This window comes from Glarea lozoyensis, assembly GCF_000409485.1.
Source record: "Glarea lozoyensis ATCC 20868 chromosome Unknown GLAREA20, whole genome shotgun sequence".
In the NCBI taxonomy this organism is placed as follows: Eukaryota; Fungi; Ascomycota; class Leotiomycetes; order Helotiales; family Helotiaceae; genus Glarea; species Glarea lozoyensis.
The window spans coordinates 214,600-230,490 of record NW_007360995.1 but is presented as its reverse complement, the minus strand read 5'-3'; the positions used below and the strand labels follow the sequence as shown (position 1 = coordinate 230,490).

The 15,891-nt window shown below is 46.6% G+C and overlaps 5 protein-coding genes across 5 annotated transcripts; 2 read left to right on the top strand and 3 right to left on the bottom strand.

Moving 5' to 3' along the window:
- Nucleotides 1–789: 789 nt before the first annotated feature.
- GLAREA_13040 (NAD(P)-binding Rossmann-fold containing protein) lies at nucleotides 790–1,833 on the bottom strand (the record flags this gene model as incomplete). The annotated part of the gene is made up of 1 exon (XM_008084519.1): nucleotides 790–1,833. The coding sequence occupies one exon, from the start codon at nucleotides 1,831–1,833 to the stop codon at nucleotides 790–792; it is 1,044 nt and encodes a 347-aa protein (XP_008082710.1).
- Nucleotides 1,834–3,322: 1,489 nt separating this feature from the next.
- Nucleotides 3,323–5,802, bottom strand: GLAREA_13039 (Six-hairpin glycosidase; the record flags this gene model as incomplete). Its single annotated transcript, XM_008084518.1, has 4 exons — nucleotides 3,323–4,469; nucleotides 4,516–5,042; nucleotides 5,090–5,119; nucleotides 5,167–5,802. The coding sequence occupies 4 exons, from the start codon at nucleotides 5,800–5,802 to the stop codon at nucleotides 3,323–3,325; spliced, it is 2,340 nt and encodes a 779-aa protein (XP_008082709.1).
- Nucleotides 5,803–7,218: 1,416 nt separating this feature from the next.
- Nucleotides 7,219–8,355, top strand: GLAREA_13038 (uncharacterized protein; the record flags this gene model as incomplete). The annotated part of the gene is made up of 1 exon (XM_008084517.1): nucleotides 7,219–8,355. The coding sequence occupies one exon, from the start codon at nucleotides 7,219–7,221 to the stop codon at nucleotides 8,353–8,355; it is 1,137 nt and encodes a 378-aa protein (XP_008082708.1).
- A 1,721-nt stretch (nucleotides 8,356–10,076) lies between these two features.
- On the top strand, nucleotides 10,077–13,241 carry GLAREA_13037 (vWA-like protein; the record flags this gene model as incomplete). Its single annotated transcript, XM_008084516.1, has 1 exon — nucleotides 10,077–13,241. One exon carries the CDS (start codon nucleotides 10,077–10,079, stop codon nucleotides 13,239–13,241), a length of 3,165 nt encoding a protein of 1,054 aa, XP_008082707.1.
- Nucleotides 13,242–14,815: 1,574 nt separating this feature from the next.
- On the bottom strand, nucleotides 14,816–15,481 carry GLAREA_13036 (uncharacterized protein; the record flags this gene model as incomplete). The annotated part of the gene is made up of 1 exon (XM_008084515.1): nucleotides 14,816–15,481. One exon carries the CDS (start codon nucleotides 15,479–15,481, stop codon nucleotides 14,816–14,818), a length of 666 nt encoding a protein of 221 aa, XP_008082706.1.
- Nucleotides 15,482–15,891: the final 410 nt, after the last annotated feature.

The window sequence follows — 15,891 nt, the reverse complement described above, 5'->3', positions numbered from 1 at the left end:
TGATATGACCTGTTGAATTGAGACGTTGAATTGCGACATAAATTGTTCGAGCTGGAACATTGAAGCTTGATGCGAGTGCAGGGGTAGTTGAGCTCGGGCCACGGATCGCTCACGATCACAAAGATTCCACTTCAGCCATCACATTTACATTTCAACACTTCGACGTTCGATCGCGATGCAACACAATTGTCAGGCTACATGTTGTATGTCAATATTTATATATATTATATAATCTTCGCCTCAATTCACTTTCGTAACTACAAGACTTCTCAATATGATAGCACGCTCGTGCTACACCGAAACATTGACACGCAATGCACAATACTCATTTGAACAAGTTGACAAAATATCGTATATTGTGTTCACAATTTCAGAAAATCAGACGTTCTCGTAATATATTTAGATACAGAGTGTCAAAATACCTTTTCCACTGTTATACAATTCAAATTAACAGAATATTTAGAAGGTTTGCCAGTTGTGTTGACCGTGCCTCCAGTAGAAGGGACACAACAAAAGTCTCCAACTTCCATAAGCCCCTATAAATGGGGTTGAAATCAGAGAAAAAAGGTACTGTACAATCAAAAGTTATCATCTCGTTTCTTCCTAGTCTGCTTTACTCTTCTGCTCCACTTTTCAGAGCAAGGGGTACAGAAAGCAATGCACATTGACTGTTCAAGAAGTACAATACATCAGGACAAACCACAATCAAGCAAACTTCTCACTTTCCGTCAACTCATTATTCAATTACAGCTCAAACACTATCTATCAACCCAAGAAGTAGGGATCCATCTAAGCAACCTCCTCCCCAAGAAGAGTCAAATACTGCTCCACCACACTCTTAACCTGCTCCTCATAGCTCAAAAACTTAAATCCAAACACCTTCTCCGTCCTACTAGCATCAACTTTTGTCCTCTTCGTCTGCGCCGGCTTATTATTCGGCAAGATCCCCTTCTCCACCGCCTTAGGAAAATTCCTCTTCACAATCTCAATCGCCTCCTCCCAAACCGTCCCCCTCTCCCCCTCAGACACAGCCAGGAAATTCTGATTGCCCTCAATCTTCGGATCCAGAGAATGAACGTGTAACCACGCCACATCCCTCACATGCACACTCGTGCTAGGCGTAGGACCCCATCCGCTATCCCTCCCCAGAACCTGCGAGAATGCCGCCGCAACAGTCCCATCACAAACATCCTCCGCCTTGAAGTTCATCTCATTATCCCCGATAACGAACGATGGCATGATATTAATCACATCCCACTCCAACTTATTCTCCCTCACAAACTGCTTCGTAGCAACCAACGCGCGCACTTTACTAGCGCTATACGCTTCAAACACATTCCCGTACGGCCCAGCCGGAAAGGGAATCTCGTAGGTATCATCAAACACCGTGTCCACCTCCTTCGAAATAAACTCCTCCCACGGCACGATAGCGACTTCCGAGGATGTAATCACCACGCGTTGGATACCCGGCGTTTTCTGCGCGGCCGTCAAGATGGACATCGTGCCTTTGATAGCGGGTTGGATGAGTTCGCTCTCGTATTGATCTGCTGTGAAGCCGTCGCCTTTTACGACGGGGGAGGCGAGGTGGATGATGAATTTCACGCCTTTGACGGCTTCGTCGTAGGCGTTGTCTGCGAGGATGTCGGGGATGATTATGAATGTCAGATGAGAGCGTGGGTTGAGGGTTTTGATGGAGGGCGTGGCTAGCACTGCATCAGCCTTCTCTTGGGTTCGTACCGCGGCTCGAACTGTGTAGCCTGCTTGGAGGGCGAGGAGGATGGTTTTGATGCCGATGAGACCGGTGCCGCCGGTTATGAGGACGAGTGCGGACATTTTTAAAAGTTTTGAAGCGTTTATTTGAGTGCTGGGTGGTTTGAAGGTGTGATTTGCGATAATGTTATTTGAATGCTTTCTGCTGGACACAACTCATCTCTTTATACCTCCCCAACCCTCATATTTCCTGATACCTCAACTCATCACTTCTTTCTCCATCTGCACAGGTATGCTGCTCCATCTGCACAGGTATGCTGCCTCCGAGAGCCTCCCAAGATTTTATTTCCTCTTTCGGACAATGCTCTCTGTGTTGTGCTGATAAATCTCATTTCATTCTCTTTTGGTTACCTTTTGAATCCATGAACAAAGCTTATACTCACAATTCCAGGCTTCACACTCGCCGGTGCCGTAGTTTTCAAAGTACGAGTCCTGGTCGTAATCGTGGTTGTGGTCCAAAATGTCACATTAGCGTGCTTACCGATCAATTCTGACGAAGGCGAATCCCTCGATCTTAACTTCTAATTCCAGCAATACTCTACCACGCCTACGCCACAGAATTGAAATCGACTTTGCACGATCCTAATAAGGAAATTCTTCAACACCGTTCAATATTCCTAAGCATCTTGCTCCACACTCCTAGACTCAGTTCCCCAGCCTAACTCTGTAAAACATTCCTTTAAGCAACAACTCTACCGGATTCCCGTCTCCTTGACGCCCCAGCGTCGGAAGCTTCATCAGAAATCAATGACAGAATCGCTATTTTGGTCTATCACGCAGTACGTCACCCCGGGAGGCAAGCGTTCTGCCATTTTAACATGTAAGAAATTTAGGAAGGAAGCAGCGTGTCTCGCTGACACCAAAGGGCGATTGGTTTGATCTTTCGGGGATAGTGCAGGTTGTAAAGGGGGAAAGTATTGGCTGGTGAGTTCCGGGTTGGGATGGACGTGTGTTGTTATTGTTAAAGCGGGTCTCGAGTTTTTAACTGAATGAGGAGGAAAGTAAGGGATACAGTGACCAAAATTTCCACTCAAGGATCCTGGGTAATAGCCTTGTAAACTTCCTGGATGCTGACAGCGGAATATAAAACCTAACGCTGTTGGATGACTAGCTTGGATGGATGCGATGTTGTTCACGATGTTCGGGAGTTGCGCTATACACGCTTTGTTTAGTTGAAGCATAATCAATAATTATTTTGAGATCTGTCGAGTTTGAATGCTAAAGAGTCATTTTGCTATGTCTTGGTAGAAGATGTGCTAGGAATTGTCTTGCCTACCACGAGTCACGAGTGTACTATTGTTGCCACACTGATTGATGTGTTCTTATATTGAAGAGACACATAGTTGTTTTTTGAGGATGTTTTGGTGGTGGAGAGTTGTGAGCTGACCGGCGAGAAACACTATTGTAAGTTTACGCACGGGAGGCAAAGAACTGCATTCCTGTTCTTGATCAGGCTTTTGTCGACATGATTTACATGGTTTAGGAGAAACCAAAGATCTGGAAATGTTTAGATTGATGCTTATCATAGAAACATGCTGTATCTATGCCTAAACTACGAATTATACCCAACAGTAACCACATGCTCACCCCCATCAACCTCCACCACGAAATACCCATCCCTTTCCGCCTTCGCCTCACTCCCCGCCACAAGCACCTTATTCAAATACACCTCTCCACCCCCCTTCAGCACCGGCACAGCAATAACCCCCTTCGTCCCCATCGGCGTCGCCACACTCAACCAAAAATTCCCACCCTCCCTATTCCACTGAACCTTAATCTCCCCCTTCGGAGTAGGAACCACACCCTTCGCCCACTTCAAATCACCCGGCACAGGTCTAACGCTCCACGTACTGAATCCCGGTCCCGTAGGCGTGACGCCGAGGATGTTATTCGTCATCAGCGGCACGATCCCCGTCGACCAGCCATGCGCTTGACTGCTATATTTCCCCGCATATATCGAGCCCTCCGCGCCAATACCCTCCCAGGTCGTGACTTTCGGATCGTGGTTTGCCATCCAGCCGTACAGCCGCCTGATCTCCTCGAGCGCCGTGGCGGGTGAGCCGAGCATGAACCGCGCTTCGATCTCGAAGTATGATATAAACGCATATACGCGCTGTGAGAATCCGTCTGATATGACATCGTTGTCGTAGAACGAGTTTCCGTACGGGCGAGCGTGGGCTTTGGCGAGGTAATCGAGTGCGGATTGTGCGTGCGTGGAGTTTGCGGCGCCGCTGATGATGGCGATGCTGTTTCCGTCCTGGGCGTGCGTGGGACAGGGCGTGAAGCCGCAGTTGCCGTCGAAGAAGGCGCCGACGGTGGTGTCGAAGCGGCGGTCGTTGACGGCGGCTGAGACGAGGTCTGCGCGGTCGAGCCAGCGTTTTGCGTCGGTGGGGTTGTTGAGGGCGAGGGCGATTGTGGCGGCGTTTTTGAGGGCGAGGACGTAGAGGACGTTGTAGTAGGTTACGGGGCCGTCGCGGGGGAGGAAGGCGTAGTCTCCGTAGCCGCCTGAGACGCCGAGGCCTTTGGAGAGGAGGTTTGTGTTGGGGTTGGTTATGGAGGGGTAGAATTTGTCGAGGACGTTGAGGATGTTTGCGTAGTACTTGGTTATGTATGCCACGTCGTTGGTGTACATGAAGAGGTCGTAGCTGCAGACGACCCACCAGAGAGGGTAATCTAGGAGAGCAAGAGTGTAGTTGTTTCTGGGGAAAGTTAATACTGATATAAATGATTGAAAATTCGACTTACATGCTAGCAGGTGGAATCCATCCATCTTCACGTTGGTGATCAGCTAGATCAGCCAACACATTTCTAACTGCTTCCGGGACATTTCGAGTAAGGAATAATGTCTTTCCAGAAACTGCAATATCTCCAACATATGGATCCCGATCACGTTTCGCACCATCGGTAAGGACCAATTTTCCAATCAAAGTCGGACTCGCAGCACCTCTTGGCTCGGTATCATTCAGACGAAAGACATCTGTACATAAATCGTTGGTGTAGACAGCATCATACCACCATTGATTTAGATCCTCATCTGAGGTCTGAATCCAGCCGGAGAACTTGTCTGGTGTGCCTAGAAGTCCGGAATAATTCAAGCTCATCGAGTTGATGGTGACTGATCCGTAAGGTGTCGTGTATGGCGAATCCGATTCCAGCGCATCCATGTATATTTTCATATACCTGAAGCCATGTAGACCATCAGCGCAAACCTGATCACCGAACTCGCAGCCATGGTCATCTGTCCATGTATATGGTTTTGACTTCACCGCAATCTGTATCACGTGAGCAGGGTGCAAATGAAAGTGGATGTGTCACTCACTTGATCTGAACCTGGAGTAATTGTGTCTCCCTAAAACTGTGTTAGCATTGATATTCAGATGGCAAAACCGCACTCACATTGTTTGACCGAGAAAAATCGCTGAGGTTGGTCAGGTACTGCAGCGACTCTGAAAACGCCAATCTGATACCAGGTAATCCAGGAGTCGAATTTGAAGCACCCCCAAAATTGATCGATACAACACCAGCATAGTTTTGACCCCAATCAACCACCACCTCTGGTTGAATATCCACAATCGGTTTCCCCGCTGCGGTCGGCGCGTTACCAGAAGCTGGCTGTCTGGTCAAAGTGGTTCCAGTTCCATCAATAAGACCAGATGGATTTTTGACACCCGCATTAGGATAAACCGAGACAATCCGATATGGTTTTATGATATTGCTGGGCGGAGCTCGAACATATTTCTGCCAGCTATCGGGAGGTAAATTGGATAAGTCATTTTGTCGTGAATGAGGTGGTGCCGCGATGATAGGATTAATCTTGTAGAATACAATAATCAGTGCCTGCACCAAAAGACATCCTTTGAAGAACATGATTGCCGTTTCTCGCCAGCCTCGAGGCTTTCGAAATGAGTTGAGAGAATCATCCTTCCGGTCGTGGCTTCCCAGACCTTCATATAACTCCTTGTGACCTAATGACGGCGTGAACCTCTTGTCACCGCAAACACCGTGAAGCCCAATTTGGCAGTTCGTCGCCATATTGTGTCCAGATGGCCTCTCGGGTCTCGGGGGATTGCCAGGTTGAGTGTGGCCGGGTGCATGTACAGACTACCTAGGTACAGAGCACAGTAGTGTTGGAGTGAATCTCGAGCAAACCGTTGTTGATGCGGGAGGTTGTAGCCGAATCATTGTGTCTGGGGAAATGGTTTGGCGGACGAGTGAGAGCCGGCGCTTGGGGCTCGAAAAAAGGGGCACACGCTGGCTAATTGCCCCTGTCGCTGGGCTTGTTGGAATGAATACCTCGTGATGTTGAAAAGCGGAAGGGAAATGATCTCCATTTCCAAAACTATGTGACAGTGAAAATACCAAGATATTCAAATGTATCCAATGTTTGGCTATTGGCAGAGGTAACCTTCCTTCTTCCAATGTGGTGTATGATGCATGTGACCGCTGTCAGGGGTTGCCAGCCGACCATATCATTCGTCTGTCAAACATCAGCTTATTGAATACAGCTGCCATGTTACATATCCTAGTCCGGCAGTCAGAAATGAGAGACTTGTTAGATCATAGACTCTTGGACATTTATATATGGAGCTTCACACCCTCTTTTCGAGCCTCACACCATCTGCATTTCGAGCTTGGAGGAGAATGCTTTGCGGCACGTGCGTATCCTTCGTGTACGGTATCATGGAGAACGGTATTTATAGAAATTGGACAGCGGGGAAAAGCAAACCGATGTAATAGCTTGGCTGATTCACGATAATAGACTCTTTGTTCACGGTAACTTTGTGTTGTTGGGCGATCAGAGTTGTCCCCGTCAGACGTGCTGCAAAAACACCAAACTTGTACAACCACCCCAGATTCTACTCTAATACAACCAACACAAGACGGGTTCTCAGGTCTTTAAGTCTAGAATGAAGCATTTCTTTTTCAGCGATGGGGTATTGCTGGAGGAGCACGATCACAGTGGGGTCTTGGAATAATCAATAGCTTAAAAGACATCAAAGGTAAGGCAGTCTTCCCTTTCACATATGTCTCCTGTCATACAACTCCTTAGGTAGTCTGCTTCTTTTGTTTCTTCTCAGCCATCATCTCTTCTCTATTCAAAAATATTCAAATTCGAAGTATGTCACGTGACCGTTGTTTTTCACGTAATTCTGTGGCTATACTTGCGTTGCCTGGAGACTATGACGTCGAGTTTACATTTCTCTTCGTAAATTTCTCAATATCACTGGTCTCTCATGGTAAACCTTGTCAGACTATAAAGTTTCATAATAATGTGGCGCATGCATTGCCCACTTTCCATTTATCGACGACTGCTAAGCCCCAGCTTTGCCCGCCAAGCATGCTGTGCCGTCGTCAGATCAGACAATATTAAAGCTTCAACGTTGAGCTTTGGAAGGAATGGATATTTCATTTCCATCATACCGCAAAAATTTCAACTAAACTTCCACGATGCCATCGTTTCAGGAAAAGCTTGTTGCCGCAGCGTCACAGAACGCTCAACTACTAAAGTCACTAGAAGAGACCGAATATGCAATATCAGCGCTGGAACAGAATACTGCATATGTAAAACAGCTAAGCAATGAGTTGGCTGTAGAACAAGTCAAATTGAAACAGGCCACCAAAGACGTCGCTTGGGAGTATGCAGACCACGTTAAATATCGAGACTCTCATATGAAAAAATTGCGATACAAATTAGGTGGAAAGAAAGACAAATTCGAGGAAGAAGCTAGTAAAGAAGAAAAAGAGTGGCTCGAAGCTGTGAGTGTGGAGTTAAAACACAAAACCACCATCGAGCAATTAGAACCCAAACTCTCGGAAGCGAAAGCTTTAAATTCACAATTATCTAGCATCGCCGAAGTCCACCACGCAGCACAGAAAGAACTAGATGAGTTATACAACTCCCTATTCGACGGGCCAACCCCCGAAGTCCCAGGAGAAGACGAGTTAGAAGAACAAACCAAAGACGCGGAAAAGGCATTCCACGACGCCCAACTTCGTCTGAATACAGAACAACAAGCCCGCTCAACCCTCCAAGACGCCGACAAATCCCTCGCCCTCGCAATCAAAGAACTCGACAACGCCATGAAAGCCACTACCGCCGACGCCTGGGCCCTCGCGGGCGAATTCGCAGCCATGCAGAAATACAACCTGCTCAACCGCGCGCAAACGCATATCTCGCACGTGGAGTTCCTGATGAATCAGGCGAGGGCTATTCAGCCCGCTATCAAGAGTATCGGCAAAATTGGTGTGCAAGAGATGCAATTCGTGAATCGGATCGTGTTTGAGGAGTTTAGTTCGAATTCGGTGCCCAGGGCGAGGATTGGGGAGTGTTTGAGGGTTTGTGGGGAGGCGAGGGGGAATCTTGAGGGGGAGGTAGGGGCGGAGGAGAGGAGGGTTACGGCGTTGGAGTTTAAGTGTAATGAGGCGCTTGGGAGGTATGAGGGGAGGAAGAGGGAGTTGCAGAGGGTTAGGGGGGAGGCTTTTGAGAGGGTTGTGGGGAAGAGGGGAGTGGAGGAGGGAGATGGAGACGGAGACGCGCCGCCGGGGTATGAGGAGGCGGGAGGGTTGCCGGAGTATGTGGGTTGAGATATATTGAAGATGGAGAGGAGGGCGGCGAGTAGCTGTATATAGAGATTGAACCAGCTGTCACAGGATGATTGTTGGATTTCTGTGGCTTCTCGTGAGAAATTTTGGCCGTTGTCTACTTTTAATTTCCAGTGAGAGCATTTAAAGCAACTAGAGGTTGAAACCACGCACAAGACCCCATACTCTCACATTGGCCCAGCTGATTTGATCAAGCTACTCATGCTTCAACCCACTGTCGTGGTTAAGACATTCTATCTCGGTTGTTGAACTTCCATTCCAAGGTGGATTAACTTAGGCCACAGTTACACCAAAACTATGGTTCGCAAAGTCTTCGAGATTCAGTTTGTGATTGATTCATTCATCCTCCCAAACCAAATCCAGATCAAATGATCAGCCTTTTGTGAATTATTCTGCTTGAAGTATCCAATTAGGTTGAAGGTGCTTGGGTCCGGTCTTGCAACTTCAATAGGACTTGCACAGCAATAGAGTTTGAAACAAATCTAGAATTATTCCACACGTAAGAGAATCATTTCTAGAATGGCTTTCCAGGCTTGACTATCGAAATTAAAGCGATCGTTCGTTGATGCGACCAATTTACTATGATTAGTTCAAGCCCAACTTCTGTATAGCTTTCTGAACGTTATGAACTACAATGTAATGGTTCCCCAGATCTACACAAGAACACGTTCTGCAAAACTTGTGGGCTGCAGCTCAAATAAGAGACTGATTATTCGACATATTTTTAGGTAGGTTGGTGCTAGATATTAACTAATCATTACAAAGTTTGAAGTTTTACACAGCTCTACTACCTTAATCTCAGAAGTTCCCAAACTCTTGTCCCGCTTGCTAAACCTTCAACCATCAGAAAAATTGGTTTTGAACCGAGTCACATAATGTTGCGGTTCAGAACTAGCTAAAACCTGTGAACTTACGTTTCATTGAGACGTCAAAAAAGTTGCGATGACGAATCTAATAAACAACTGGACGATTTCAGATAATTTGCTGATGTTTGATAAAAATTTCTGTCCCTCTTGCTAAAGCCCCCGTAGCTCTAGGGTGGATATTCGTTATTCTCATAGCCACGGTTACACAACAGCGCAGTTCGCAAATCCTTCAGGATTCGTGTCGTTTTTATGTTATAACTGTTCAACATTGATCGCAAAACTCATTGCAACAGACGAAAAGAAGCTTACACGTAATTAATAATTGCTTTTTCCAACTTTAGAGTTTCATCGTCCAAAATTAAGCTTTGTACATGACAAAGAAGTTGCCTGATCTCAAGATTCAATCATTGACGGCCACGACGCGAGGCAATTCCTCGGTGAACACAAAAGGCCTTGAAGTCGTACAAAATATCGGCATTTTATTCATCTTCAGCTCTTTATTCGAGTGAGGCAAATCAAAAGTCGGCCCATTTGTATTTTGGAGTCATAATACGAGGTGGATGTGGTAATCAGCCAATCAGAGATATAAAACTCAGCCGTGGTTGTACAATGAGCCAATGGGTGTGACGAATCGATCCTGTAGGCAACAATTGGATCCGCCTAGATCCCACTTCGCTTGAGCTTATAAGAACTTCACGACTCCTCTTTTTGATGACAACTTTCATTTTGAATCATATCAAATACTTGGATACTTAGAGTTGTAATATCACATGACAATACGAAGCCGATTGTTGCTTCTGACAAAACACCGAATCCTCACTTCCCCACTTTGACAACATGGTTTCATTCCACCCATGCGGTTGCTACTACCTCATTCCCATTATCCAACCATGGGGTAATACGACAGAAAGAAGATATCTCCCTCTTCTCTCATCTTCTTTTCACAGCACAATCTTGAGCAATACCTCTCGAACAGTCCTGACGCAAAAGTTTACCAATTCATCAACCGACAACATCAAGGAGTGTATCTACAACTTTCCTCTCTACGATGGCGTCAGTGTCGTGAAGTTCACTGCCAAAGTCGGCAATACCATTCTTCGCGGTATTGTGAAGGAAAAGTTTCAAGCGAAGAAATTGTTCGATGAGGCTGTCGCGAAAGGAGAGACGGCTGGCTTGCTCGAACAGGCACCGGAAGCCTCAGATGTTTTCAGTACGAAGTTGGGTAACGTTCCAGCTGGTGAGAGTGTGCTTGTAGAAACAACCTATATTGGAGAGTTGAAAGCTGGGAAGAACGATGGAACAAGATTCACGATACCTACGAGGATTGCACCTCGCTATGGCCAAGGCCCATCTCATAGCAACTATTCCTTAACTTCAACACAAGATGCTGGTGGCATTAAAATTGTGGTTGACATCAATATTCCTGATGGATCATTCATCAAAGGAGTGCAATCACCCTCTCATCCAATCGCCGTTTCAATGGGCACGCTGTCAACCGCTCAATTAGCAGACCCAGTCATGAGCAAAGCCTCTGCAACGCTTGCTCTTGGAAGCGCAGAACTCGACAAAGACTTCATCCTCATTGTTCAAACTAAAGAGGCCGGACTTCCAAAGGCACTTCTCGAAACCCATCCATACATTCCTCATCAACGTGCTATCATGGCCACGCTAGTCCCCAAATTCAGTCTTCCGCCTTCTCGTCCAGAAATAGTTTTTGTCGCTGACAGAAGTGGAAGTATGGGGGGCAATATCCGAATGTTGATTTCTGCGATGAACGTCTTTCTCAAATCCATGCCTGCAGGTGTAAAGTTCAACATCTGCTCGTTCGGCAGCCATCACTCGTTTTTGTGGCAGAAAAGCAAGAGTTACGATGCTGATTCGCTTGCCGAGGCATCCGCCCACATCACAACTTTTTCAGCAGATATGGGAGGTACTGAAACTTTCAGTGCTGTGAGAGCGACTATGGAGAGACGCTGGGGCGATATTCCCTTGGAAATTATGCTACTCACTGATGGAGATATTTGGGCGCAAGAGCAGATGTTTAGTTATCTCAATGGCGAAGTGGAGAAGTCCAAGGGTCAAATTCGCGTGTTTCCGCTTGGTATCGGAAACGGTGTGTCTCATGCTCTTATTGAGGGTGTGGCGAGAGCTGGCAATGGATTTGCACAAGCTGTGCAGAATGGTGAGCCGCTTGACGGGGCGGTGGTTCGTATGCTACGTGGTGCGCTCTCACCTCATATTACGGATTATAGTCTTGAAGTCAAGTATGAGACAACGGATGACGATTTTGAAGTCATAGATACTGTGACTGAGGGTATGAGAGTTCTTCTCAACGATCCAACGCCAGCGGAAAAATCAAAGATCTCCCTGTTCGACTCCTCTGCTGAGCCAGAGAAAGGAGAAGTTACTGCTGGCGAATTGGACTTGCCAGACATTCCAATCCCCAAGCTTCTCCAAGCACCCCACAAAATCCCTTCGCTATTTCCATTCTCTAGAACGTCAGCATATATCATTCTATCACCAGAAACCTTCTCTCGAAACCCAACATCCGTCATCTTTAAAGCGACATCCGCCCACGGTCCACTCGAACTTGAAATTCCAATCGAAGTGCTCCCCGAGAAAGGACAAACCATACACCAGCTTGCTGCACGAAAAGCGACACAAGACCTTGAGGAGGGTCGTGGAAGGATCTTCGATGCCAAAGATCAGAACGGAAAGTTCATCAGTGAAAGATATCCAAGTTCTTTCGAGGACATTGTGAAGCGAGAGGCGGTTCGCTTAGGGGAGCAATTTCAGGTCGTCAATAAATGGTGTTCTTTCGTTGCAGTGGCCGCGAATGATAAGCAAATTCCTGTTGCAAAAGCTGCCCAGGAAGCTGCCAAAGCTTCTACTCATCCTGGTTTACCAGCCAGAATGTCATACGCGGCTCCTGCACCTGGAACCTCCCCCATCAGTCCAGCGTACAGTCCATCCGGTGTAGATGCGCTCCAGGATTTTGATTTTGATTCCTTCCTTCATGAGGACGATCAAGCAGTTCTTGTAGATCACATGTTCAGTAACGCAATTCCTCCGCCACCTCCAACCCAAAGTATTGGGAGTCAAAACACCAACCATGCTCTGCAAGATTACCAGATGCAGCATATGTTACTCGAACAGCAGAATAAAAATAGATTACAAATGCACCGAACAACTGCACAGGGTAGAGTCATGGGTCAACTGGGTCAACAGGGGGCCAGAGGAGGAGTCGCCGGTATGCGAGGAGGACGAGGTGGTGGTTTCGGAATGGCAACGCAGTCTATGAATGCAGGACGAAAATATAGTGGAGAGTCACAGCAGGGTGCACTACCGCAGATGGCAATGGCACCGCAAGTTCCTCAACCTATGGCTCTGCAACAACAACAACAACAACAGCAACATCAACAACAAAGCTCTCTGCCACAAATGGCATGGGGCGGAATACCGGCTGGAGGAGCACCCTCAGCTGTTCCTACTGGCCCACCAGTCCAGAGCTTCTGGAACAGAACCACTAACAATAGATCCGGAGCCCTTCAATCTCATGGCTCACCGTCCAGTCTACCCGCCGCCAAAAAAGCAAAACGCGCAGAGAAAATGTTCTCTACTAATGTCTCTGCCTCCTACGCTTCCAACGACCAACAACCGGCTTCTTCCTCAGCCCCTGTAAACTGGACTCTCGCCTCGCCCACAGAAAAAGTCCACGCCCTCCTCGCACTCCAGAATTTCGACGGCTCCTGGTCTGCGGAGAAGGTGGGTGAGATAAGCGAGATTCTGGGTAAGGAAGTAGGTGGGAGTCCTGTAGGAGGGGACTTGGGGACGTGGGTTACGGCTGTTGTGGTTGTGTTTTTGGAGAGGAAGATGAAGGATGAGGTTAGTGTTTGGGGATTGGTGGGGGAGAAGGGACGGGGGTGGTTGGGGTGGGAGGAGGAGGGTGAGGGAGGGAAGTTGGAGGTGGAAGCGGGGGGGTGGGTTGATGCGTTGGCTTGATCGGTATGCAGGACAACCGGCTTTGATTATTTTGAATCTTTTTGGAACATTGATGTTTGGGTTGTTCAAATGGTACGGGTGTTTTGAGTGTATTTTCGTTTTTGTTTGGGTGCTAGGTTCTACTACAAAAGTAAAAAGCAAATGTATTCAATTAACTACAGATTTAATGTTGGTGTTGCAATGATGGTTGGTTTCAATGACCTCACAGCTATTGTCTATATGTGCTGGCTTTCTGTTGCAACAAATAACAACAACTCGAATATCTCTAAGAACAGTTGGCATAACATTTTAACCTGCCACCCCACAAAATATTATTGTAACTGTCCATGAGCGTCTTAATCATTAGAATATTTCTTACCGATAAAGCAAATGGATTCATGAGCTTCCTTCATTGAACAATGACCAAGTAGATATCAAGATGATGAATGATATCAACCAAGTCAACATTTTCGCGGAATTATAGGTTTCTGTAAATGATTTGCGACTTCATACTCAATATGGAGGAGATTCTAAATAATACTTCCCATACTCTAGATACTAGACCAATGCCGACATATGGAAAGAGGAAAAAGTTGGCGCTGCGATCACGATTCGTTCACTACGGCGCACAACAATAAAAGTACGTACACATTGAGACAATGTGCCGAGGACAATTTTGCAACTCGCTCACTGGAGATTAAAATTTTCGATTGAGGTAACAAACACCGTTTTCGATTCGGAATGGCCTTCCGGTGATATTTGCCTCTTGACTTGTTTCATGAAACTTCTCGACGAGATGGAGTTGACATTTGCATGATGACCGAAATCTTGTTACGACTCATTATTGTTAGCATCATACGTGAGACCCCTAAGAACTATTCAATTCCTAGACTTGCATAAAGTTGTCACTGCTGTGACGCCCAATTCCTCAATCCCTTTCGTCCTTATGACCAGGAATTCAATCTTCATTACGGGAGCCAGTCCCTAGAAATTAATGATTGGGTGCTGCAAGATTTGGCGTTTTGCAAGAAAGATATCAGTAGGCTTAGTAGTAGGTCAAACTTGTCAAAAGGAGAAGCTCCTTCCCTACTGGTCTCGATAAGGATGAAAAGCTCTACGTCTCTATAGAGGTCCCCGAGGGTTTATCTACAGAGAGGCCATTTAGATACCTGAGCGACACCTCTTCAATCAGGTAATAGGCTGTTTTTCAACAAGAGTAATAATTCATAGTATAATCTCCTTATATTCTCTAAGATTAGTACTACAAAAGCCATCTTAGGCAAAAACCCCCTTTCGACAATGAAGAACTTGATAGTTTGGAAGCCAAATGCTTGACTGTTTCGGAGTCTGAAAGCGAGAAAAATCCCTTCATGGCCAGATCCGTATGAGATGGTGAACTGATGAACGCGAACTCCGTGACACCGAGACCAAAAAGGGTTATGGGCGAAAACAAGGGAAGACATATTGACGAGATAACACCAACAAATGAAAACTCTTGACAAGAAGAAACACAGCCAGCTCTATTTTGGGGCTCACCGACTATCTCAAAATTGGATCTTAGTCGAAATATATGGATGTTCGGTGGCCCCATGACGTTATCCTGGATCATGAGTTTTGATTCTTGTCCAAGTAGGCTGGCCAAACAGCCATGATGGAAGTCTGGCGTTCAAACGTGGACGGCACATATCTGCGATGATCCCATGGCTTTCGGGCTCCATAAAGTTGAGATGATGGTAATTTTTGTCGAGACCAAGTATTGACAAAATACGTTCTCGACTGTTTGCGCCCGCTATCATCCCATACACGTCGGCTTCCGTAAACTCGAAGAGATTATTATCGTTCGCAGAACCAGATAGCGACAGCAAACGATCTCGACGGCCCTTCTCAGCGAAGAACAATACATCCAAAAAGCGTGACGGCAATTGCCGCAGTGTGATCACTGAGGATTTGAGATCCGGCCAGACTCCATATTCAATTCTCTGAACCATTGTGTTCTGTACCAAAGGATCATTTTTACTGAACCACTGTGCAGGAGAGTCCGAAATCGTGATGAGAAGGCAGAATCTCTTCACCTTTTCATTTCGTCGTTGAATAGCTGTTTGCCCATCGCCGGTAGTCACATCTACCGCATTTAGCTCGTTAGAAACATGCTCAGTATTGGTGATAGCGCCGTATGGATTTCGTTGCTTCAGAAATACGCGTGAGAGTAGACGGAACAGCTTATGGATCTCGGTGAGATCCATACGCCAGGGATTCTCCATGGTGATGTTTCGTCAAGGGTCAGCTTCTTAGGGGTTCAACGGAGGCTCAGCGCATCTCTCTCTTGCGATTGCCGGCTGAGATTGATATTTCTACGTGATTGTGTTACTGCTGATTGCCTTCCGGCGACTCTAAGATTTGAGGTTGCTGATAGGGCAAATCGGAGTGCTGTCGCTCGATATGGCGCTTGCAATTATCCTTCCTGGGGAATCCGGTGCGATACAACGGACAAAATCGATGCGGACAAGTGTAGATAATTCGCTCGGAAGACCGATGAAGACTTGACACGTGTCGTCGAAGATCGTTTCTCTTTCCGAATCCAACGGTGTGGTATTTGCAGTCAACCTCCGGACACTTGTAAGGTCGAAGGTGTTGTGTTCGACGGTGTTTGCTGAACATGTTAGATTATGTA